Genomic DNA, 24,449 nt, shown 5'->3' with positions numbered 1-24,449 from the left:
TATCATTCTTCTTCTCTGTGGCGAACGTTTTTTCGGTTGGTTACAATGCAATGCAATCAGTCAGTCAGTCAGTGTTCTGCATTAGATTCTATTTCATTCACAACATAAGACTGTACAAACCGGTTTATTAGATCCTTTTGCCCCTCGCAATCTCCTAAAATAAGCTCTCAATGTTTCGGTCAACTCATCTATCTATCGGCACAGTTTGCCCAGTTTCCAACCAAACATATCCAGCTCGACTCAAACTTCCCTCTTCCTCCTCCGCGCCACGTAGATCTCGTAAAATGCCCGAGTCAGAACGCGGATACGAGGGCGCGCACCGATCCCTCGCCCATAGATGACGATATGTATGTCACTGGTCGGTGAAAATGCTCACCCTTCAACTTCGAAACACGGGTGGAGAAAATTGGATTGCTTCCACCACATCAGTCATCCTTCAGCCTTGAATTCATCCAGCAAAGAACGGCGACGAGCGAGCGGGTCGTGTCGTGGCTGTTTTGGCTGGTTCATCCAATTTCATTGACGTCTAAACGGAACCGGTCTTGGTCCTTTCTCTCCGTTTCTGATTTTCCGCCACCAATGCTCGTCTTTTTCCCATGATCTCGTAACGACCCTCCAACGTTTTTTTCGATTTGTCTGACAATCTAATACGTTAAATTCTCCTAAAGCCCAAGGGGGCCTCCACTCCCACACATCCCTCCCACAAACGCCTGTCTGTCTGGCACGGATGCAAGCAGCGCAGTGTAGATGAGACCATGGCAATTTTAGACGTGGAATTGCGCCTTGTACCTGGTCTCCAAGGCGGCCTTGAGAGCATCGCAGGTCTGCTTGGCGTCGCCGAACAGCATTCTCGTGCCGGGCATGTAGAACATGGGGTTCGGGACGTCGGCTGGGTGAGATCATTAGCGAAATGGGTTGCTCGTAGGAGGTGGGAAAGATCGCGAGATATGAGATCAAAAGGGGACAAACGAGGGGAAAGAGTGGTTATATACTCACCATAACCGCTGCTCATGCCTCGCTTCATAACCACCACCCCTTTACTCTTCCACGCGTGCAACACGGGCATGCCCGCAATGGGACTCCCGGGCTCTAACGCGATTGGATTGACTGTGTCGTTCGCGCCAATCACCAAGGTGAGGTCCGTCTCCGGGAAATCGTCATTGATCTCGTCCATCTCCAGCACAATATCATACGGCACGCTGGCCTCGGCCAGCAACACGTTGCACTGTCCCGGCATGCGTCCCGCGACAGGGTGGATTGCGAAGCGGACGTTGACGCCCTTGGAGCGCAACAAGGAGACGATTTCCGCGATGGCATATTGGGCTTTCGCCACGGCCATGCCGTACCCTACCACGATGATGACGGACTCGGCGTTGGCGAGAGCCTCGACTGTTTCTTCCACGCTGGTTTTGGTGATTTGCCCTTTGATTTCCTGCGAGGTTTGGGCGATCGGGGCGATGCCGCCGAAGAGGACGTTGGTGAGGGAACGGTTCATCGCGACGCACTGGTTTAAAACGAGAATGACGGGTTAGCATATGCTCTCTCATAAGCTTAAAAAGACGGATCTGCCGGGCAGGGTGGGTTTTACCATGATGTACGATAGGATGGAACCGCTGACACCGATCAAAGAGCCTACGGTTAGTAGTAAGGGGTTGTCAAGCATGAAGCCCTCCGCGACGAGAGCAAAGCCTGAATAAGCATTCAAGACAGTAATGACCACAGCTAACACGAGCAGTCAGTCGGAGGCCAACCAGATTGAAGGATGAGCAGGAACGTACGCATATCCGCTCCTCCTATGGCTGCGGTCGTCGTAAATCCCTTGGCAAAACTGAGCGCCGTGTTTGCAGACAGGCACACTGCAGCCACAGCAGGCGCACCAGGCGCCATGGTCAAGAACGCACCCATCGTGCCTGCGTTGGCGGCCAACAGACTGGAATTAATGAGATGACGGCCAGGAAGAATGGTGGGCCGAGACGACATTCGTCCGGCAAGTTTCAGGAAAGCAACAAGAGACCCAGTGAACGTTACGCCACCTGAAGGTCATTAGCGGGGATCTCGAGCCAAAATAGTAACCCGGGGAAGTCGATCATCGCAGTTGACAACATACCAATGAGAACGCCCAAGTATGCCGTCACCATGTGTAAGGTCGAGATTTCCGAGACGTCAGCCAGTACACTGCCTATACTGGTGAGCACGGCGGCGAGACCGACAACGGAATGCAATGCAGCAACTGTCTGAGGTAGCTCGGTAGGAGTAATACGTCGGCCGATGAGGGCACCTATTCGTCGCCATGAGCACTTCTTTCGTGTGCAGCGGCGGCCAGATTAACAGAGGAACGTACCAACAATACCGCCAATGGCTGCAATCCCACCGAACTGTGTCAACACTTCTGGAGAGAATCCTACTGCGCCGAGTGACGCGATGATACCAGCTAAGACACCCAAGATTCCGAGCAGGTTCCCTGTTCGGGCTGTTGCTTGCGATGCAAGTCCTTGGATAGATCCTAGAATATCAAGCATCAGATACCAGGCACGCATTGCTGACAGAAGAGCCTAAGCACTTACCGATACACAGCAGACTGCTCACGAGGTATCCAGCCTGCACGAGCCCAGCCATACCTGTGCTTGCCGCTGCGATGAACCCACCAGCGAAGAGCACGCCAGGTATCGCGTACAGCCATGGATATTCCGGAGGATCCGTTGGGCGTTTGAACATATCCAACATTCGCTTCGTAATGACAAATCCGCCCGATACATTGACAAACGCAAGCAGAACCGACAGCGCACCGAGTACTTGTGGGAGCGTTTCCGGCAAATATCCGCCGCCCATGATAAAGAAGCCACCAACACCCACGATGCCAGAAATGGCATTGGTAACGCTCATCAAAGGAGAGTGAAGCGCAGGAATCACACCCCAGACCGAGCGATAGCCGATCAGGCCCGCCAGACCAGCAGTAAATGCGCTACCCATGAACAATGGGGATGTCAATTTCCCCAAGGCGAGAGCAGCACTCATTCCTCCGGTCACGGCTGCTACATTGCGGGCTTGACTTTGCCAAGGTGTTAATTCAACCGGCTTGGATTCAGGTTCCTGGTGCTGCTGTGCAGGAGCCGGGGGTGGAGCTGGTCGTGGAGCTGGGGGAATGATTCTGCCATTGTGCGTGACGATGGCGCCTCGCACGACTTCATCTTCCAAGTCAATGCCGAAGTGGTTGTCCTTGGGAGAAATCGCCAGAAGAAACTTTGTGATGTTGTTGGAATACAAACTCGTAGACTGTGTAGGTAGTCGAGACGGGAAATCCGTGTATCCAATGATGGTAACATGGTTATACACAATCAATTTACCAGGCTGTGTGACCTCGCAGTTCCCGCCACCCTCTGATGCAAGGTCGACGATGACGGAGCCGGGCTTCATAGCACTGACCATTTTCTCTGTAATCAATTTAGGAGAAGGCTTTCCTGGGATTGCGGCAGTGGTAATGACGATATCGACCTCTTTGCACTGTTCCATGAACAGTTTCATTTCTGCCTCGATGAACTCCTTTGACATTTCCTTACTGTAACCGCCCGCTGCCGAGCCCTCTTCTTTGACGCTGACTTCCAGAAAGTCGGCTCCCAGTGACTGGACTTGTTCTCGAGCGGCAGAACGAGTGTCAAATCCGCGGACGATTGCACCCAGTCGGCGGGCGGTGGTGATGGCACTCAACCCAGCGACACCAGCTCCAATGACCAAGACTTTGGAGGGAGGAATCTTCCCTGCAGCAGTGACCTGACCAGTCAGGAAGCGACCGTAGTGATTAGATGCCTCAAGCACAGCTTTGTAACCCGCTATGTTGGCCATGGAACTTAAGGCATCAAATGCCTGAGCACGCGAAATCCTCGGAATCATGTCCATGGCGAAGGCAGTCACCCGCTGGGAAGCAAGTGCCTCAACAAGGGGCCTGTTTTGCATGGGCTGCAAAAACGAGATCAAGGCGGTCCCCTCTCGAATACTGGGAACTTCCGACTCCAAGTTTGGTGGACGAACCTTGAGCAGGATATTGCTCTCCGCATACACAGTCTCGCGGTCGACCACAGTAGCACCAACATGCTCATAGACCTCGTCGGCATATTCGGCTTCGATGCCAGCACCCCGCTCAACAAGGACCCTCGCGAAACCCTTCTTCAGCAGCAAAGGGATGTTCTGTGGCGCGACAGCGACGCGACGTTCACCCGCGAGGGTCTCTTTCGGAACGCCAATGGTTAGTTGCGAATAAAGAACTGGTTCAGCCGGCAGGTCTGACTTGAGTCTCGACCATACCGTGACGGCTCTCGGTGGTAATTTTATCAGACTTTTATGTTGATGTTGATTGTTTGAGGTGAGCGGAACCAGCCCGCAACCGAGGGAGTGCACATATCGCCTCGCGTGACGGCTCTGCCGCACACAACCATAGATGGCGCCTATCCCTGATACTGAAGCACATTGTCAGCCTGGATCTCATGGTCCCGGAGCGGCCTTCAATGCAAAGGAATTCCAGCGGTACCTGAGTCTCTAAAGCTGAAGCAGCTCTTGGTTGATAGTTTTACCGATAGGGGCGCAAACAGGGCGGGAACAGAAGCGTGAGCCATCGTGCTGTCTCACCGCCACAAACAAGCTCGATAAGAACCTTGTAAACTCGGATCTGGAGCTGCAGATAACCGCGATGACCTGCATGTCAAGCCCGGAGGCACCCGTCAAGAAAAAGTCACAATTCTATGACATGATTTTCAACCGAAGGAGTCTTGCGAGCTTGCAGTGTAGACAAACATGCGAATGAACAGGAGAATTGGAGAGCAGGATGAGGAGATAAACGTGGCAGGCTGGTGATGAAGACGACTCACCAGCCAGCAGTCAAGTTAGCGGCCAGCGGCCAGCGGCACCTGTAAGGAACCGATGCAGAATGCCGAGGAAGAAACGGGCACATGACGGCTAGGCGTATCCAGGAATTCCAAAAGCTTGGAGCTTGTGTCTGAAGGTGTCTCGGTGCGTGCCTGGGTTGCATTGACTGCCCTCGTGGTAGGGGTTGGGTCGTCGCTCGAAGCAAGCGGTTGGAGGGGCATTGTACGAGAGCCGCCCGTGGGGGTGGAGCAGGCGGGGTGGGAGTCGAATGTGGAGGAGGGGGATGACACGGTGGACGAGTTATGCAGAAGCACATAATGGCCCTCACCAAATGACAACCATGACCTCTACAAACCCTACCTAGGTACCTAGCGAGCTAGGTAGGTGATATACCACCTCCTGGCGAGATGCCCGAGTATATCCTTTTGCCTTTCTCGCTCCTGCTAACCTGCAAGAGAGGGTAATCCATCAAGCCGAGCAAGATTGTCTCACTGTCACAGGTATCTTTACGAATCATGCAATCAATCTATCGCTTGTCTGCTCAAGAGGCTGTGAAGATTCACCGGCGCTCACTCCTTGACCCGGCAGCTCGTGGTCCATCCCAGCAATCGGTTCCAAGAAGCCACGAAATGTCGTCCTGGTGATGATCCAATCCTTGTGGAAATCATCCTCATCTTCCCCTTGGTTGGGGGTGTCTAGACTGGCTGTCGTCGTCTGAATGTCTATTGGTATACCGACATCAGCCTGTTTGTCTTCTTTCTTCTCCTCGATATCCAGCGTCCATCTCATCCCATATCCCCATGCGTTCCTGATCTCGTACACTGCTACCCCGTGGTGCAAAAGCATCACATTCCGCCAAACCGCGTGCACAAGCATGTTCTCCAATATCCCTCTTGCAATTTCCGTCTTGTTCTCATTGCTCCCTGCGGGCAGCGTCCAAAAAGAATGTGGTCGGCCATGCTCCGACGATGCACCACCGCGTTCAAAATGTTTGCAAAGCGCGACTGCCCCCGAGGACATACGGGTTTTGGGACGTGGTGGTGCTTTAAATGAATCGCGCAGAGTGGATGTTGGCGGAGGCAGGAGGAAGAGTGTCCCTTTTGTTTTCACCAGACCGGCAGCGCGGTATGTCTTTTCGCGATCCGAGGGGCTCGTGGACCATGGAAGGAGGAGGGAAGAGTACATTTGGACATGAACCTGGGCGTGGTTCGAACAGCTTCTCAGGGAATGAGACGGCATGAACACATGAAACCTGTACGCTCTGGTGAGAAGCCTTCGTTCTTGGGTAATTTGAGTGACATGGTGGCGAGGCAACGCGATCCTGGTCAAACGTCAATTCATTGCATTGCAAACAAGTTGATGATGTACTCTGTAGGCTGCGTCGACGTGAATGAGCGATGCCACAATTACTTCTCCGTCTGTGGGTGGATAAACAATGCCCCGGGGTGGATGCCGGAGCTTCATCAGAAATCAGATCATCGGATTATCAGATTCCGATAGCGTCATTCACTTTGGTTATTGCGCGGAGAGGCGTGCACGGCGTCCAATCCAGAGGTCAAATTGGTCAGCGCGACCGCCTCTAACGGTGCACCCACGGTGTTTACATACGAAACCCAAGTGCCTAGCTGCACCATGGTGGCTGATGGTGCTCCGCAAGATGGAGTGATGATCCATGATATTTGAGACGACCTCTACTCATCTCCCCTCCTCCATCAGACAGAACCGAACCAAATCCCTCCCCAAGCTTTGCTCAACCCAACCCTTCGAGTGCTCGATCCAAACCTATTCTTTTGTACTCGGTATTTCAGCCAACGTCAATCATGGCTTCTGCAACGGGTATTCCAGAGCGGAACCCCGCCGTTGAAGAGGAGGAGCCCCTTTTGGGACGACCAGGAGATGTTACACAACGGCCAGGCCAGGGGATGCAGTTCAATTTTGTGACGGGAACAGGTAAGGGAGGCTGCGTTTCTACTCCTACCTACAAGTCAACGTGGTTTCCCGCTTTGTTGCTGACGAGGGACAGCCATCCTCGCCCAAGTGGGCGTCGTGATCCTGACAGCCCTGGTCTGGGCTGCGGTCTTCAAGAACGACTTTATCTTCTTTTCCTATCACCCTTTGCTCAATTCCTTGGCTATCCTCCTGCTCGTTCAAGGTGTGCTGGTGCTTCAGCCCACCGCTACTCAAAAGGACAAAGTTACGGGCACATATGTACACTCTGCAATCAACACATCGGCAGTGGCTCTGCTCATTGCCGGCTTGGTCATCATCGAGATGAACAAAGCCTCACACCCAAAAACACGGTTCCAGAGTGTGCACGGGAAGATGGCATTGGTGGCTTATATCCTCATCTTCCTACAGTGGATCATTGGAGCTGCTGCATTCTACCTGCCCGAGACAATCTTCGGCACCGTCGATCGGGCCAAGTCGTTGTATAAATACCACAGGTACGTGATCCGGGATTGCTCTCGCCCATGTGGCTTAACGATGAGGCAGAATATCGGGCTATATCCTCGCTGTCTATTTGCTAGCTGTCGTTGCAGCAGCCACTCAGACACCATACAACACGGGAATTCTGCACATCAAGCTGTGGGCTGTCATAGTGGCAAGCGTTCTGGTGCTCGTGGGTATCATACCGCGAATCAAAAAGCACAAGCTTGGATTGTGAAAGCTCGTGGATGTCGGTTGAGGGCGAAGGACGGGTCGCATTGCAGGATTTAATGGTCCTTTTCCCTCCGACAAGAAGGCACCCTGATAGTCCGGCTCATCCGCCGAACAGCGAACATGCCCACGATTCACAACGGTCCAATACGAGGTTCCACGCGAAACCCACTGAAAAGACTAGAACTATGATAAATGCCGGACGGCAAACACAAAATCTGGGGAAAGACATCCGCTCACCGCATTGTACGGTTTGTTGTTCAAAAAGTGGCAGAGTTCTCATCTGATAGTACGCATATATCTGAATAGCCACATTGTTATTTGGCGATTTCTATCTCAGTAACTTGTGATGCAAGAAATTTCGTGAAATCGATTTGGCGTGCGGAGTGAATCGGATTGTGAGGGAAGGCGATGACCGATGACGCCGAGGTGGTGAGACGCTGGAGACTCGAGAGGCTTCAGTTCCGCCCCCATTTAAACGGCCATGTGCGTTTCGATAATTCACTGCCATTTGCACATCCAGCTGCGCCCACCAAACGCCTTGCCTGCGCCTCTCTTCAATGAGCTGAATTCTGCCCTTGAACATCCCACGACCCAGCGTCTGTGACCATAGTCGGAGATGGCTCTCAATCTGGAGAAACAGCTGCGCTTCGTGAGCACCTTGCGACCCCTCCGCCATCGATCCCGCTGACCATTTTCTCGCAGTATGGCGCATACCACCATGACGCAGTACGGTTCAAAATGTCGGATTGGAAGAGAAGTCGCTGACGCAGATTTTCAGGTCAATATTGGCATACACATGGTCGGAGTTCCCATTATCCTATGGACCACGTTCCTCCTGGTATGAAGACAGAACTATGCGCCGGACGAGCATGACAACTTACCTTCTGAGTAGTTCACGAATTCCGGTACACTGATCAAGTTGCCCCAATCCATGACGATCCCCAACCTCGAACTGAACGCCGGCACCCTCTTCTGCCTGTCTTATTGCGGATTATACATATTACTCGAGCCAGTAGCCGGGACGGCGTTCGCCGCGTTGCTCCTCGCCGGGACCGCCTACGCACACCACCTCGTCACTGTCCACGGGATGACTGCCAACTTTTGGGCGGCGGCGGCATTCGTCGCGTCGTGGATCGCACAATTCCTGGGCCATGGAGTGTTTGAAGGGCGTGCTCCTGCTTTGCTGGACAACATCTTCCAGGCGTTTTTCTTGGCCCCGCTCTTTGTCTGGCTGGAGATCCTGTTCGCGCTGGGGTATCGGCCAGAATTGAAGAGCCGGGTGGACAAGATGGTGGAGCAAGACATTGCCAAATACCGCGAGTCGAAGGGCCAGAAGGCGAATGGGCAGGCGAACGGGACTGCTGCCAACGGCCACACCAAACAATCATAACCAGCACACCAGCTGGCACGGGAGACGACAATGAGAAGGCTGGCGAGCGGTGGCACCTCGAGGTTGACGACCTCTATAATGATATTCAATTTACTGAGCGCATTCAAGATATACGACAAACGCTATCGGTTGATTCCCCTCCGGCACTTTTCCGTGATGAGCGGCGATGCTATTCTGGCGGAGTTATTTTGGCTGTGTATATGCGGCTGGGCAACATTTATCCCCTTCGAACAATTCAACTGATGACCCTTCACAAAAATTGCTGATCCATTTGGTGCGGTCGCTGGTTGCCCCTTGCCCGTACATGCAGAATCAGGGTGCCACCGAAAAACGTAGAGTTCAATCCTAGATAATTTTCAAAAAGTACACTTGTCATTTCGCACTCGTTCTATATCACGTACGGGTTATATTATTGTTTCTCCCTCCTCGCCGCCTTTCGGCCGGCAGTAGACAGCAATTGCCAAGCTTTCGCCATGTACCTTCATCCCTGCAGAATGACCTAGCAAAATCTTGCTTCCTCGGTATGATGATGTCCCCGGAAGCATGGGTCGACACTCCGCTCGAAGCGCCTCTGAAGCCGGATACTCCCTTTCACATACACGACATTGAAGAAGTCACACGAGCCGGCAACCATCTGCTGTTGCAGGGATATGTTCACAACAAGCCCAGTACTGCGAATCCTTTGTCAGAGGACGGAAGTGCAACGTTCGTTGACCCTTTCCTCTCTTCGAGCCACAATTGACACCTAGACAGATGGAACTTGCTAGAAGGACCAGAATGGAGGGATCCAGCCTGCGGAGGAAGCAGGTCGATGACAATTCCCTCGACCAATGAAGAGCTTCAGTCGGCAATCAAAGCGCTGAAAACTTCTACCAAGGCCATTGAGCGCCGGACGCGGGTTCTCCACGCACAAGATGTTCAGCTAGCGCAGCTTGAAGAAGCTGAAGACGCTATCAAAGCTGGGAAGGCCAGACAAGAACAGTACCTCCATCAGAAACAGGCCGCTGAGGTGCAGCATGTCAAGTTTGTCGTAAATCATCCCTATTTTCTGACTGCGATCGACAAATTCGTCAATTGCTGACTGGTGAACAAGAATGAACAACTTTTCGAGACGCTGGGTTTGACGCTTCGAGCCGAATTTGATCGCACTACCAAAGACGTCAGCTTGACTCCCGCGATTGTTAGGGAGCTCCTTAATTCAGACGACCGCGTGCTTTCCGAGCTCAATGACCTCTCGTCCTCCGGCGCCCCGGATCGATGTCAAATCGACCTCGATGCGTTGGCTGATCGAGTGAACAAACTTACACATGCCTTGCGGTATTTTCGCGCAAAGACACTCAAGGATCGTCTTGACTGTGCATATCTGGAAACACTCAGCGCCACCGACAATAGCACTAATGCTCAGGACGTGTCTGACGGTACGATTGACGCTGTTCAAGAAGACCTAAACTCCCTCTACACGGAGATCGATGATGTTGTGGGAATGGTTGTGGCTCAGCAACATGGAAATGCACTTCATGAAGCTCTCCGGAGTGTTCATCGGGCGCGGAAGCAGGACGACAGAAGACTCAATGAAAAGGTAAGACCTATATCTTTGATTCGTCTGACCAAGAGATTATTCACACGATAGCTTTATTTAGGTCCACGGACAACTTTCCACTCTCACTGAAGTCGTTGTCAATCTCTCTAAGGGGCTAGAAAGCCTCCGATCTCGACGACTGGGCTTACACGAACTGGACGCACACCTTCAGCATCTCGAAACTACTGCTCGCTCTCATACAAAACCGGTCATTGGGCAGGCAGATGCCGAGCTAAAAGACACCGTCAACCCGGCAGCAAAAGCTCTATGCCATCATTTCGGCCTCACCTCGGAAAGCGTTGATCGAAAGAGATCTGATATCGCAGCTGCTATGGCCCAACTCCACGACCTCACTTTGAGATTGGACTGTCAGTCAGCAGGGAACGTGCTGCGGTTCCTTCAGCTGTCAGACCAAGCGGCTGCCATGCGAAGCGCTGCAGTGCAGCGTTCTTCAGATGCACTGGCGTCACACGATTCATATGAGCTTGATGTTCGTGAGCTGGAGGAGATGATTGCAGCCGCGAAGACGGAAATGGCCCAAGGAATTACCTGAAACTGGGAGCTAGCACGACCGTAACTGACAACCAGGGCATCTCGTCGTCAATACGAATGCAAAAGCCTGTGCTCGTGGGCAAGGCAGACTACGCACGATCTACGTATCCCCGGATATTTCGGTCTCGTCCTCCCCCGTAACCACGCACATATACGGGAACGGTACTTATAAACCTCAAGACACCAAGACTTACCGCTGAGATATGTTCCGTGTATCCGATGGACCTGCCATGTGCCAAGATCTGCGGAGTACCTGGTGGCCAGTTCGCCGGATACCATTGGGACTGGCGGCCAACTTTCTATTCCGGGCTCGGCGAAAACCGAACAAGGGGGCGATGATCTTGGCGCCAAGCACTCGAGACTCTTGAACTCCGCTCGCCTCCAGGCTTGTAAGACCTGCAATTGCGTCGACCTACAATATCTTCGAGCATGTTGAGGGTTTTCCTGTCTCTTGGGATTTCTTGAGATTTCTTGGGATATTCCGTTCCGTGCAACCTTGTCAATCGCCTCCACCTACGCCCAGGCTTGGCCGCTTCCGCACATCTGGGAGAGCTGGCCATGTGTCTCGCCACCATTCCACCTTTCCGCCGCGAAGCCTGCGGATACCCTTCACGCCAAGAACAAGACGAGCGCATGTTGAGACCAGCTATCGCTGTGATGGCTCTTGGCTTCAAGGATGGGCACGCGGAGGAAGTCATGGATACCATCGAGCGGATACATGCCTTCGGGGCAATACCTCCGGCAAGATGACGCTGCTTCAGCTCTATATAACGAGGGACTCATCCCCTGATCTGAGGAATCCACACTCTCTTTCCAAGCTTCAGCAAGACTTGCACTTTGCTTGACTCTCTCTCTCTCTATTTCTCCGCTAGAATCCTATTAGACATCTTCGATCAAGCTGACTGCAGAAGCTTCAGAATTGTTTTCGCTTACCTGAAAGCTGATCTAGACGCACCCCTTGCTCAACCCCGGATCACCGCCTGATATGGGCAAAAGGGGCGCAAGGGCCGAACAAAACTATCCTAAGCAACCTTTCCTGCTCTCTCCGCATGAAATCGTTGGCCAGCTCGAGACAAGGCTCGACTCGGGCCTGAGCGAAGCTCAAGTCCAGCAGTACCAACAGAAATATGGACCCAACAGACTCGAAGGAGATGGAGGCGTCTCTTGGTATGCAATTTTGGGCAAGCAAATCTCCAATGCCATGATACTGGTATGTTTTCCCTTGACAACCTCAATCAGGCGGGTTTCTTTCCCCCCAAGGCAAAGCTGACCGTTACTGGCAGGTATTGGTGCTCGCCATGGCGCTCTCCTACGGTGTGGAAGATTTTGTGGAAGGCGCTGTCATCACAGCCGTCATTGTCCTCAACGTCCTTATTGGCTTCTACCAGGAGTTTCAGGCTGAAAAGAAAATGGATGCTCTACGGTCGCTATCCTCCCCTTCAGCTGCCGTGCTTAGGGACGGGAATGAGTTGACCATTCCATCCGCGGAAGTGGTTCCCGGCGACATCGTATCTATCAAGACTGGGGATACTGTTCCGGCTGATTTGCGGCTGTTCGAGGTCATGAACCTCGAATGTGACGAGGCCATCCTGACCGGCGAGGCGCTACCAGTTGCCAAAGAAGTCGAATTTGAGGCGGCAAAGCACGGCATTGCGAAAGAAGATCTGGGACTGGGCGATCGACTCAACATAGCGTACTCATCGTCTACGGTCACCAAGGGACGAGGTCGCGGGGTGGTGGTCTACACTGGTATGTCGACCGCTATCGGGGGAATAGCTGCCTCGCTGCAGGGCAAGCGTCGCAAGCCCAATCGATCCATGTCAAGGAAGAAGTACGGACCCATGCAGCCCGTCAAGGGCGGTGCCCTTCGCACATACGACGGTGTGCGCAAGTTCCTAGGCCTCACCGGGGGCACGCCTCTCCAGATCAAGCTCAGCAAGCTGGCGTACGTCCTCTTTGGTTGTGCCATCCTCCTTGCCATCATCGTGTTTGGCGTCAATCGATTCAACGTCACAAATGAGGTCGCCATTTACGCCATCTCGACCGGAATTGCCATTATTCCAGAGTCTCTGATTGCAGTCCTCACCATCACCATGGTCGTGGGCATGACGCAGATGCGGAAACGCAAGGTCGTCGTTCGACAGCTCAGCGCACTCGAAGCCCTCGGCGGTGTCACCAACATCTGCTCAGATAAAACCGGCACTCTCACACAGGGCAAAATGGTGACGCGGAAAGCATGGATCCCCGGTGTCGGCATCTACAGTGTGGAAAATTCAAACAATGCTTCCGACCCCACAGAAGGGACCATCACGCTAGGGAAGGCACCCAGATCTCGGCAGGAAGTCGAAGCAGAGAAACTAGCTAGAGAAGATGCTTTTGACCGCAAACGAAGCACCGCCGGTATCTCGTTCGATCTTCCGAGCGAGAAAGTACAGAATGACACTGAAAAGGCTATGGCGAAAGCATACAACGACGTCAAGTCGAACCCAGAGGTTACGATAGAACTCCAAGCGTTCCTGGAAGCTGCGGCCCTTTGCAATTTGGCCTCTGTTCGCAAAATCGCCGAGGACGGCCAGGAACAGAAGTGGAAAACAACCGGCGACCCAACAGAGATTGCGCTGCAAGTCTTCTCGCACCGCTTCAACTACGGCAAGAGGACCCTCGAGGGAAACGGTTGGACTCAGAGGATGGAGTATCCCTTCGACAGCTCTATCAAGCGCATGTCGGTCGTGTACACCAAACCTGGACTTGACCACTCCATCATCTTCACCAAAGGCGCAGTGGAACGCATCATCGACCTGTGCACGGCCGTGGGCGTAGGCGAATATGAACAAGCCATGACTGCTTCACTCAAGGAAGGCATCTTGGAGCAAATGATGTTTCTTGCCGAACAAGGTCTGCGCGTGTTAGCGGTCGCGAGGAAATTCACGACCATGGAAATCGAGGAGCACTCAGATGTGGATCGCAGCCTTGTCGAGAAAGATCTCTGTCTGCTTGGTCTCGCCGGCCTGTATGACCCACCGCGCCTGGAAACCAAAGCCGCGGTGCAGGCCTGCACGACCGCCGGCATCACCGTGTCCATGCTGACAGGCGATCACCCGTCAACGGCGACCGCCATCGCGAAGGAAGTCGGCATCATTCCAAAGAACATGGGCACTCTCCCGGCAGTTGTGGCGGCCGCCATCGTGAAGACAGCGACTGAGTTCGACAGGATGAGTGACACCGAGATTGACGCCCTTCCAACCCTGCCTCTCGTGGTTGCGCGCTGCGCGCCCGAGACCAAAGTCCGCATGATCGAAGCGCTGCACCGACGGAACAAATTCGCTGCCATGACCGGCGACGGCGTGAACGATTCGCCATCCCTCAAGCTCGCCGACGTCGGCATCGCCATGGGCCTCAACGGAAGCGACGTGGCGAAATCGGCAGCGGACATTGTCCTAACCGACGACAACTTCGCGTCCATCGTCAGCGCGGTCGAGGAAGGTCGGCGGATGTTCGACAACATCCAGCGCTTTGTGCTGCACCTCCTCGTGGCCAACGTGGGCGAGGTGATCCTGCTGATCTGCGGCCTGGGATTTCAGGACGACGCAGGATTTTCGGTGTTTCCGCTCTCGCCCTTGCAAATCCTGTGGATCAACATGCTCACTTCGTCATTCCCAGCGTTCGGGCTTGGGCGCGAAAAGGCGTCGCCGGACGTGATGGCGCGGCCGCCGCGCAACCACAAAAAAGGCATCTTCACCTGGGAACTCATCACGGACATGCTCGTGTACGGCACCATCCAGGGCACGTGCTGTCTGATGACGTTCGTCTTCATCGTCTACGGGCCCGGCCCGGACGGGCTGGGCCAAGACTGCAACCGCGAGTTCAACGACACTTGCGACGTTGTGTTCCGTGCCCGAGCGGCCGTGTTCGCCGAGCTGACCTGGCTGATCCTGATCTCGGCGTGGGAATTCAAGGCCTTGCGGCGGAGCATGTTCCGGATCAACCCGCACGACTCGCGCTCCTTTCCCTTCTTTCAAGACGTCTGGGAGAACCAGTTCCTGTTCTGGTCCGTCGTCATCGGCGCCCTCTCGGTATTTCCCGCCGTGTACATCCCCGGCTTGAACACGTCCGTATTCAAGCACAAGGGCATCAGCTGGGAGTGGGCCCCGGCCGTAGTCTGCGTCTTTGTCTTTGTGAGCGGCATCGAGGCTTGGAAGTACGTCAAGCGGGCCGCCGGTTGGTTCGAGGACGAAGAGACCGAGGGCACCAAGGGCAGACACCATGCTAGCTCCGCGTTGTCGCTAAGACAGGGCTTCTTCACCATGACCAGGAGTTTCACCAAGAGCAAATCCGGAGAGAAGCAGAGGGCACCAACAGTGGAGGAGCTGGGTGATCGGGTTACAAGAAGAGGGCGGACACCTGTGTTGCCCAGGGTCAGAGAGGATGTTTGAGGTCCGATTTGTGCCCAATCGTAATCTGGAATACCATGCTTATGATGACCCATATACTTGGATAGATCACGAATAGACCACGTCAACGAGCCACTTTCTTTCATTTCTTCTGGGTCTGTAAGCGGCAAAGCGATCTGATAACGGTACCTAGGTAACTTGGATGGATCTCGGGTTGGGGGGCCTTTAAATGCCTGCTCTGGCCATTGCTCACCTGCACCTCTACACTCGATGAATGGGTCTGTTTCATGGTACCCACCGTCTACAACCCCTTGGGTATCGCGTGAAAAGGCTCCTGTGCGGTCAAAACAGAGGCACTGCCATACGATCTGTAGAATGTGGGATATATACAATTATTAACCGTTGCCTTGGTCAAGGGCCAGCGCCCACTTTCCCCCAACATTTCCCCGCCCCTCCACGGCCTTCATTGCCGAGATGCTTCGGATCCGGAAGCCATTGAGTGCTTTGCATATTAATGGCTACTGAAGCGACTTTTCCTTCGACTCGTCGATGTTGAAAAGTCCCATTAGATCTGTCCAAACTCAGTCATCACAGACGACATGTTGACAGGAAGGGCAACCGCTCTCGTCGGTGCAGGGACGCAGGGGCGACGACTGGCATACATGGTGACTATCTGTTTGACCCTCGGCCGAGTTTAGATCGAGACTGACCAACTCCTGCACAAAGTGGTCAAGTCAGGGCCGAGCTGTTCATCTCATTGACGCCCAGGCGAAGCAACTTTCTGATAGTCTCAAGTATATCGACCAACTTCGGTCTTCGTCTGAACGGCCGAACGCACGATGGGGCGAGATCAAGACGTTCACCTCGGACGCGTTACCCGAGGGACTGAGAGATACGTGGTTGATCGTTGAGGTACGCGAACCCTGTCGAAACGATGGGTCGAGACGTTGAAATCGAGCTGATCGTTGTGTCGAGGACAGTGTGTTCCAGAGAGGCTGGAGCTCAAGCGGCAAATGATCACACAGGTCGACGAGCTGGCGGACCCCAACACTATCATCGCATCCAACTCCAGCAGTTACAGCATATCCGAGATCATCGACGGCTTGAAACTGTCCCATGAGCGGCGGATTCTCAGCGCTCATTGTTGTAGGTACACACCTTATGGTTTCCACAAAAAGTGCCAAATACTGACAAGGTCCATGATCAAGACTGGCCCCCAGAGACTTCTGGTAAGTCAAGCACGCAGTCACCCTAATACCCCATTGACATCTGGTCAAGCGATCGAACTCATGGGTCACGCGAATACCGATCCTGCAATTATCCCACTTCTCATGGAACAATGTCGGGAGCATGGATTCAGTCCTTTTCACGTTAAAAAGGATTCCATGGGCTACATATACAACAGGTTCGCTCGACTCTCCCCGCCTTCAAATGACCCCACCCAGAAGCACTGACGGAGTTTTCTTGGAAACAGGATTTGGGCTGCCATCAAAAGGGAAGCATTGCTCACAGCAGCAGAGGGCGTGGCTACTCCGTCTGAGATTGATGCGATTTTCAAGGATGTTTTGAAGACGCCGAAGGGCCCCTTTGAACAGATGGACGTTGTTGGGCTCGACGTTGTGCTCAACATCGAGGAGCACTATGCAGAAAAGCGGAAAGATGTCCCCCAGGAGCCTCGCGAGTACCTTCAGCGATTCATTCAAGACGGCCTTCTCGGTGTCAAGAGTGGCAAGGGATTTTATGAGTATCAAAAGCCATGAGCAGAGAATGTCGAATGAAGCCTCCCCCTTCGACCGTACTTTAGGCACCTATGCCGCCTAAGCTGAGGGGCTCCTGGGCGCTTACTGTCCCCGCAAGGCTGCCCCGATATCTCCCCCGGGTTTTTCCTATCTACTATTCTCTAGGCGGGGTTAGAGAGCTGCCTATCGACCTAGGCGGTTAGTCCGAGGCATGCGCCAACAACCAACATAGTTTAGCGTCCCGAAATGCCTCGAGAGTTTGGCAGCAAAGCCGTCTCTTCAACTCGTTTGCCTCAATTTCAACTCTCAGATTCTCTTTCTCAACATTTTCATGCGTCGACGTTATCATCGTGGGCACACGCTGCCATACGCGCCATCATGTCGCAAGCAGACATGGTCCCGCGCCGGGTCCAATTTTCTAGCTGCGATGATTGTCGTCGAGCGAGAGTCGCTTGTGATGCCGGTAGAGCCCGCCGGAACCGAGAGGATCAACAGGAGCTTCTATCCTGCACGAGGTGCCTAAATCGGCAGCTGCAGTGTACATTTGAGGTTCGCGTGATCCTTTGACGGTACTGGCTGACAAGACTTGCTGACCGAAGCCTTGATTTCCCTATAGTGGATGAAGCTGGGCACAGGCACCTCTGCAACTAGTCGCAAGAGCCAGGACGGAAAACCTAAGAGGAGACGGTCTAAAATACCTACGCCAGAAACGGTGATTTACGAAGAGAACCAGAGTGGCATAGTTGGCGAATCGCTGCCCAGCCTCGTCCACCAGCGCTCCGAGAGTGCCACAAGCGAACCCTCCACAAGGTATGCTCGAACATCTATTGAAATGCTTTCCTAAATGATGACAGGACAAACTATGAGTGGGGCTGGTCGTCGGATCAGCTATCACAACCTCTAATCATACAACATCATTTGACCCCAGAGTCCATCAGTGATATTGAAGCCCAGTGGCTCCATGCCATATACGACGGGGCCTTTGAAACCATATTTGGATCTTGGATGGGCCGCCACAGCAACCCTTTCGCGTAAGGGCACCACCGTCTTCGAGCTCGCGGCATTGCTGACGACACTAGTTTTGGAGAACAGAGCCTATCGGATGTGGTCAGTATACGCCGAGTTTGTAGCGAACTCGACAGACACATCGACGAAGAGGAGGCTGTGGCAGGCAGACTATCCGACTCTGGACCTTCGCCAGACCTTGTCAGACATGAGAAAGATGCACAGCTCAACCAGTTTCTTGAGCATGCCATCCAATCCTTCGCCGCCCGATGGCTACCTCTAACTCAGCAACCAATTTTGCCGGCGCTCTCCCAGGCAGACATCATCTGTCGCCTATGGCGGCGTGCACATACCGACATGCTCAAGGTCATCAACAGGCCGTCCTACCGATCTATGCTGACGTTGCTTTTGTTTGCTCTGACACCCATCCCAGTGGGCATATCCGACGAAGAAGAGCTTGAGGGAGTATCGGGACAGGTTTGCGTCCACGCTGCGCTGCAGCAGATCCAGACTCTTCGTGCACGGCAAAAGAGCCTCCAATTCAACGGGACACGAGTCAACCTCACCAACTCGAACCACCCTATCGGAGCTAGTCCCGCCTCACTTGCCACAGCCAATTTTATTATTGCCGAAAGCACTGCGTACTGGGCTGCCCTGACGTTCGACACGTCCGCCTCTTTAACGCTAAATTGCCGCCCTTTACTTTCCTCTGGGCTCTTCGGGTTCGAGTCTGAGCCATCGTGGCGCATGGTCCGGACCTGTATCGGCATCTTCCGCGAAACGACAAGAGACTGGAGCAATCTTGACGTCGACCTAACAGACGAGAAAGCAAATCAGGTTATAGCGGCCGGAGCGGCATGGAAATTGTTGGTCTGGAAACTAACCGCGAATCTGAAAGAATCTCTGAGGGACGGCCATGATGAGGCAGAGGTTCTTAGGGCGTTCAATTCCGTGTCCAACACGATCGACCAGTTCAACATAACCTACAGGGAGTTGCTCATCGCCTGTCAGAGGCGGATACAGTTCTTCAACCAAGAAACGAGACTTCGCTGGTGTAAGCCTTTCCCGTCCCTCAAGTCTCTACAAAGTCATGTTACTTAAGCTGCCTACAGATGCACTCATGCTGCACTATAACCTGGGGATTTTGATGGTCACAGACATTGCCACTGCGACTCTACGCGAGGATCTCCTCTCCCTCTTCTCGGCGAAGAGAGTTGATGCAGAAACCTGGGTCATGAACTGCCTCGTCTTCGGCTTAAACAACAAATACACCTTAAAGCTACAACCTGAGCCCGCCTTGTCCGAGCAAGATATCGCATCTAATCAGTCGGCAAGCTTGACGGTTCCATTAATTGCGATTGATCCGTATCCACACCACGTTGTCGCGGCAGTAAAGCTGATGCAACAAGCCATAGACCGGGACTTTGGAGCTGACAAGATTAGCACGGATGCTTACAGTAACCTGCGCTCAACTCTGAAGCAGACCTTGGAACAACTGCCGCAGGTCTCTAAATCCGTCCAGACAACCAGGGCCGAGTTTGAGATGGCTGAATTTCCACCCCAGCCAATATATACATAAAACCGGAAGCGGTTGCATGAGCGATTCTTTGAATGTCTACTGACTCGCCCCATCCGTTTTCCCGGCAATGGAGCAACAACCGAGTCAAGATTGCTGGAGCCTCGAAGTAACAACCGACAGGATCACACCACTTTCAAGTCTATCGCCGTCGACCACATCTTGCTGAGACTGGCACACGCTGACATAGGCTTGGACGCTTCGGCTCGCGTTGTTCAATTCAGACATGGCAAGTGGATCAACTGGGCCCGGATGTGACAACGCATTAACATGGGCAATCCCATGTCTGGAGCATTTCCCGCTGGACCAAAACGGCAATCTTTCGTTACACAGCCATATGTCCGACTGCAAAATCGTGTTCTCCAGCCTTTCGCTCGACGGCTTGGTCGTCGGTGGTAACACACAAAAGCAGTCTATCTATGGATTGCGATGGGGAGAATGGCTACTTTTTGGATTGATGTTGCATCCGGATCCGAAACAACATTTCCAAGAGCCTCCGCAGGGCAATAGGACACGTTGGGGCGTCAGAAACGAGCTGCCCGGCCAATGAGATCTGCTTCAGTAGCAAAGGTCTCCGGATCCGGCGTCTTGGGCTCCATTCTCCGCCAGTGAGTGTCTTCCGCCAAGAGATTCACTCCGCGCTAGGGCTATCTTCAACCGGGGAATATGTTACCAGCACGCGGAGAAACGTGGAGTTGGCAGGACTTTCGCCTCTGGGGACTGGGCACATGTCAGAGGCTAATGCTCAACGCTCTGATTTCGAATACTGTTGACGTATCTATATTGCTGCTGCATTTTCCTCGACATCAGCACTTCCTCCACCAGTCTCTCCAGTCATACACTCATCCCAGCATATTCTTGGGGCTGCTCTAAATCTCACACCCCTAGCACTGCCATCAACCATGTCTGGGACTCCCGAGATGGGCTGAAGAGCGTGTGGAGAAGCCCACCGTCTACGAGAAGGATGTGGTGTATGAACACGCTGTATGTGATTGTCGACCTTGAGCTTGAACACTTTAAGCTTTGGTCTCAGTGCCTGTTGTCGCTAACAGCCCCTTGCCGCTGCAGAAATCGAAGCACCATGACCCGAACTGGACGGGCGAAGGGGTGGACACCTCGAATGTGGACCCCAAGAAGGTCCTGCGCAAAATGGATCTGCGCCTAATACCCATGCTGGCGATCCTGTACCTGCTCTCTTTCCTCGACCGAGGCAACATCGGCAACGCGAAGATCCAAGGCATGGAAACAGACCTGGATCTTTCCGGCACGGAATACAGTCTTTGCGCGACTGTCTTTGTGAGTTTCCGCCCCATAACGTTAAGTGCGGTGTCTCCGACCATCTTCTCCACCATCTTTTGCAAAGCACTGGGATTTGGTGCGCTCGGCCTGAATCCTCTTCGGCTTCTCAATTACAGGAGTTTCTTTTTCAGTTCAGCCGCGTGCTAATGTCAATCGTCTTCAGTTCTTCACATACTGCGCTTTTGAGATCCCATCAAATTTGCTTTTGAAGCGCCTCAGGCCTTCCGTATGGCTACCATCTATCATGGTAGCATGGGGTTAGTGTTTGAAGCATTGGCGAACACGGACTGGCAGCTGAAAATTGTAAGGAACGGTCATGACCTTGATGGGTCTCGTCCAGAGCTACCACGGCCTTCTCATCGCCCGTATCTTCCTTGGTGTCGCCGAAGCAGGCCTTTACCCGGGCGTTGCATACTATTTGACAATGTGTGAGTGACCACTTCGGCTGCTCGCATGTGACTGTGGTCGTTCGTGACTTCGAACGCTGACAGGACCTTCGTCTAGGGTACTGCACCGAAGAACTTGCATTCCGCCAAGCTCTCTTCTTCAGCGCAGCTAGCGTGGCCGGTGCTTTTTCAGGCTTACTCGCTTATGCTATCACCAAAATGGACGGAGTCGCCGGTGAAGCCGGCTGGCGATGGATCTTCATCCTAGAGGGCATTGTGACCGTGGTCGTTGCTTGTGCGGCCTTCTTTCTCTTGCACGACTTCCCAGACACTGCAAGCTTCTTGAGCCCCGAGGAGAAGGCTTGGGTGGTGCACCGATTGAAATACCAAGGGAGCAAGAAGAGTGGAAGGCTGGTCGCTGAAAGTGATCACTTTGAATGGGAATACGTTGTCAGAGGCAAGTCATCCCCAAGCCATCCCCCTTTTCTTTCTTCAGCCTCGTGCGCTCGACTACCCTTTCTGGAGAAATACGGCTAACCTCCCTTAAAGCACTCACTGATTGGCAACTTCACCTCTCACTCTTCATGTACTGGGGAATAGGTAATGTTGAAACCCGGGTGCCTATCTGCCCTACTCCAAACTAACTCCTAGGGTAGTTTGTCCGCTGTACGCGATATCGTTCTTCCTCCCAACCATCATCAAGGCGCTCGGGTACAAGTCAACAACCGCACAGCTCCTGACCGTTCCGATCTACATCACAGCCGCCATCCTGGCCATTATCGTCGGCTGGGCGTCCGACAGAGCCACGAAGCGAGGCCGCTCACGCTGGCCCTACATTTTCTTCCCCATGTGCGCCATCCTGGTCGGCTTCATCATGGCCATCGCGGGGTCCGCCGCGGGCGACATCCCCGGCGTCGTGTATGCCGGCGTCTTCATCGCCACGTGCGGAATCTACCCTGCGTTTCCGGGCAACGTCACCTGGATCGCCAACAACCTTGCGGGCAGCTACAAACGCAGCGCCGGGATGGCCCTGCAGATCGGTCTCGGCAACCTGGGCGGAGCCATGGCGAGCAATTTCTACCGCAGCGTCGACGCGCCCAAGTACTTGCTGGGTCACGGCCTGGAGATCATGTTTGTCGTGCTTGGTCTGGCCGCGGTCATTATCTTGAGGATCTCGTACGGCGTCACCAACAGGAAGAGAGAGCGCGGTGGAGCCGCGGAGGAGTTGACGGACGAACAGCTCGCGGATCTGGGCGACAAGAGCCCCTCGTTCAGGTATACGCTGTAGCCTGTAGGCTGTGCTAGAGGGGTGCGAGAAGCCCTGTGGAGCAGCAGATCCATTACATGCGGAGACGTGATGGGTCAGAGTTCGCCGTTCATCGAGGCTGCTATGTAGACCCTCATTGCCCTACTGGAGATCACGCATGCGCTGGGCAGTGAGGACAATCTCTCGTCCTTGTTCTCTGTTTCACGACTTGGAAAGTCTGGTAGGTGTTTCCCCACGCCATTGAAATTTCAGCCGATATCGCCATCGCCATCTACATCTCATGTGAACCCTCCTTAGCTCTAGACGGACGCGGGGCCACTCTTCCTATCAGCATCCAGCGCGGCGTACACATCCGCCATGCCCTCCTCCTTCCTACTCGTAAACGCATGTGGCCCGGGACCGGGGTCATTCAACAGGCTGACCTCCCTCCAGCGATCCGGGTGCGTGACCTCCAGCACCGTCCCAGGCCGGAACCGTCCGCGATCAAACGCCACAGCCATCATGCCGCGCGCGATCTCGTCCGGCATCGCCAGCTTATCCCTGTCCGGGTCCACGAACCGCATCGCCTCCGGGTGGTCGTACATGAGCGGCGACATGGTCGGCCCAGGAGCGACCGCGACGACGCGAATATTCTCCATATCCTGCAACCGCGCCATGCCGCGCGTGAAGTTGCTAATGCCCTGTTTTGCCGCGCCGTAGAGGGGTGTCAGCATGCTGGGTTTCTGCGCGCCCGTGCTGGACACGTGCACGATGATGCCCGGCGCGCCGTGCTGGACCCATTTCCGGATCGCGATGCGCGACATCTTCAGCGGATGCTCCAGGTTGATCCGCAGGAGCGAGTACGAACTGTCGTCACGGTCGTTCCAGAAGTTGTTCCACGACGGCTCGTACACGCCTGCACCGGGGCACAGGATGTCCGGCACTGGGGCCCCGAACTCGCGGGTGTAGCATTCGAAGGCGGCCTCTAGCTGTTTCCAGTCCGAGACGTCCGTCTTGAGGAAGGATATCCGTGGTGGTCCTGGCGGTTTGTCGACAGTAGTACTACTACTAGCAGTAGTAGGGCCATTAGTATCAGTGCTGCTTTTTGGTTGGATCGTATCAAGCCACGCCACCGCCTCGCGATGCAGGGCGAGATCACAGATCAGGACATTACAGCCCGCGCGGTACAAGTGCTGGACAAAGGATAGACAGATGCCTGTTCTCGTTTTGGAACAAGGGTCAGCTGGATGATACTCGGATACCATGGGTACGGTAGGGTAGTGTATTTATTCTCACCGGAGCCGCCTCCTGTGACTATGGCTCCTTTGCCCTTGAGATCCACAGCCATGCTTTTGGGGGAGGATCTTTCTCACGATTCGTAGGACGAAAAGATTTCGTCTCACTTTGCTTTTAGAGGAAGGCTCGAATTTGTGAGAGTTCGAGTATTTTGGCTAAGGGAAAGGATATTCTCCCTCGCGATGAGGTATAATATCGGTTATAGCTAATGCCCCTTGGGTTTCCCTCCCCGCAACTCGGTAATTCAAAGGTGGAGATGCGGGCCACTTTCTTGATACCGCAGCCGACCGCTTGAACCGGGCACAGATGGACGTTTCGCAAGAAGTCGCACGTTTGAACCTCCAGAGTTGACGCCCTGTTTGATTTATCAAGAAAAGGGTAGTTCGAGCCTGCAAGCCTAAAAAGGACTCCGAGGGTCTACGTTATGAGAAAGCAGACGCTGGAAATTAGTTGTTCAATACGCCCTCAAATC

General features: G+C 53.8%; 9 protein-coding genes across 9 annotated transcripts; 6 read left to right on the top strand and 3 right to left on the bottom strand.

The window, feature by feature from the left end:
• Window positions 1–764: 764 nt before the first annotated feature.
• On the bottom strand, window positions 765–4,607 carry Z520_05472 (uncharacterized protein; the record flags this gene model as incomplete). The annotated part of the gene is made up of 8 exons (XM_016775975.1): window positions 765–889; window positions 997–1,504; window positions 1,589–1,722; window positions 1,779–2,033; window positions 2,108–2,278; window positions 2,342–2,503; window positions 2,565–4,451; window positions 4,523–4,607. The coding sequence occupies 8 exons, from the start codon at window positions 4,605–4,607 to the stop codon at window positions 765–767; spliced, it is 3,327 nt and encodes a 1,108-aa protein (XP_016633134.1).
• Window positions 4,608–5,370: 763 nt separating this feature from the next.
• Window positions 5,371–6,042, bottom strand: Z520_05471 (uncharacterized protein; the record flags this gene model as incomplete). Its single annotated transcript, XM_016775974.1, has 1 exon — window positions 5,371–6,042. The coding sequence occupies one exon, from the start codon at window positions 6,040–6,042 to the stop codon at window positions 5,371–5,373; it is 672 nt and encodes a 223-aa protein (XP_016633133.1).
• Window positions 6,043–6,677: 635 nt separating this feature from the next.
• Window positions 6,678–7,522, top strand: Z520_05470 (uncharacterized protein; the record flags this gene model as incomplete). The annotated part of the gene is made up of 3 exons (XM_016775973.1): window positions 6,678–6,807; window positions 6,881–7,301; window positions 7,351–7,522. The coding sequence occupies 3 exons, from the start codon at window positions 6,678–6,680 to the stop codon at window positions 7,520–7,522; spliced, it is 723 nt and encodes a 240-aa protein (XP_016633132.1).
• Window positions 7,523–8,134: 612 nt separating this feature from the next.
• On the top strand, window positions 8,135–8,908 carry Z520_05469 (uncharacterized protein; the record flags this gene model as incomplete). The annotated part of the gene is made up of 4 exons (XM_016775972.1): window positions 8,135–8,167; window positions 8,221–8,244; window positions 8,297–8,356; window positions 8,411–8,908. 4 exons carry the CDS (start codon window positions 8,135–8,137, stop codon window positions 8,906–8,908), a joined length of 615 nt encoding a protein of 204 aa, XP_016633131.1.
• An 811-nt stretch (window positions 8,909–9,719) lies between these two features.
• Window positions 9,720–11,040, top strand: Z520_05468 (uncharacterized protein; the record flags this gene model as incomplete). The annotated part of the gene is made up of 3 exons (XM_016775971.1): window positions 9,720–9,938; window positions 10,002–10,487; window positions 10,549–11,040. 3 exons carry the CDS (start codon window positions 9,720–9,722, stop codon window positions 11,038–11,040), a joined length of 1,197 nt encoding a protein of 398 aa, XP_016633130.1.
• Window positions 11,041–12,024: 984 nt separating this feature from the next.
• On the top strand, window positions 12,025–15,472 carry Z520_05467 (uncharacterized protein; the record flags this gene model as incomplete). Its single annotated transcript, XM_016775970.1, has 2 exons — window positions 12,025–12,249; window positions 12,323–15,472. The coding sequence occupies 2 exons, from the start codon at window positions 12,025–12,027 to the stop codon at window positions 15,470–15,472; spliced, it is 3,375 nt and encodes a 1,124-aa protein (XP_016633129.1).
• Window positions 15,473–16,029: 557 nt separating this feature from the next.
• Z520_05466 (uncharacterized protein) lies at window positions 16,030–17,190 on the top strand (the record flags this gene model as incomplete). Its single annotated transcript, XM_016775969.1, has 6 exons — window positions 16,030–16,095; window positions 16,157–16,342; window positions 16,411–16,576; window positions 16,639–16,659; window positions 16,709–16,835; window positions 16,905–17,190. 6 exons carry the CDS (start codon window positions 16,030–16,032, stop codon window positions 17,188–17,190), a joined length of 852 nt encoding a protein of 283 aa, XP_016633128.1.
• A 598-nt stretch (window positions 17,191–17,788) lies between these two features.
• Z520_05465 (uncharacterized protein) lies at window positions 17,789–22,723 on the top strand (the record flags this gene model as incomplete). Its single annotated transcript, XM_016775968.1, has 11 exons — window positions 17,789–17,979; window positions 18,024–18,200; window positions 18,249–19,228; window positions 19,287–19,678; window positions 20,639–20,734; window positions 20,819–21,046; window positions 21,213–21,306; window positions 21,358–21,477; window positions 21,554–21,859; window positions 21,985–22,035; window positions 22,092–22,723. 11 exons carry the CDS (start codon window positions 17,789–17,791, stop codon window positions 22,721–22,723), a joined length of 3,267 nt encoding a protein of 1,088 aa, XP_016633127.1.
• Window positions 22,724–23,001: 278 nt separating this feature from the next.
• Window positions 23,002–24,029, bottom strand: Z520_05464 (uncharacterized protein; the record flags this gene model as incomplete). Its single annotated transcript, XM_016775967.1, has 2 exons — window positions 23,002–23,897; window positions 23,978–24,029. The coding sequence occupies 2 exons, from the start codon at window positions 24,027–24,029 to the stop codon at window positions 23,002–23,004; spliced, it is 948 nt and encodes a 315-aa protein (XP_016633126.1).
• Between the last annotated feature and the right edge of the window lie 420 nt (window positions 24,030–24,449).

This window comes from Fonsecaea multimorphosa (genome assembly GCF_000836435.1).
Source record: "Fonsecaea multimorphosa CBS 102226 unplaced genomic scaffold supercont1.9, whole genome shotgun sequence".
Lineage (NCBI taxonomy): Eukaryota > Fungi > Ascomycota > Eurotiomycetes > Chaetothyriales > Herpotrichiellaceae > Fonsecaea > Fonsecaea multimorphosa.
This window is presented reverse-complemented; position numbering and strand designations above follow the sequence as displayed.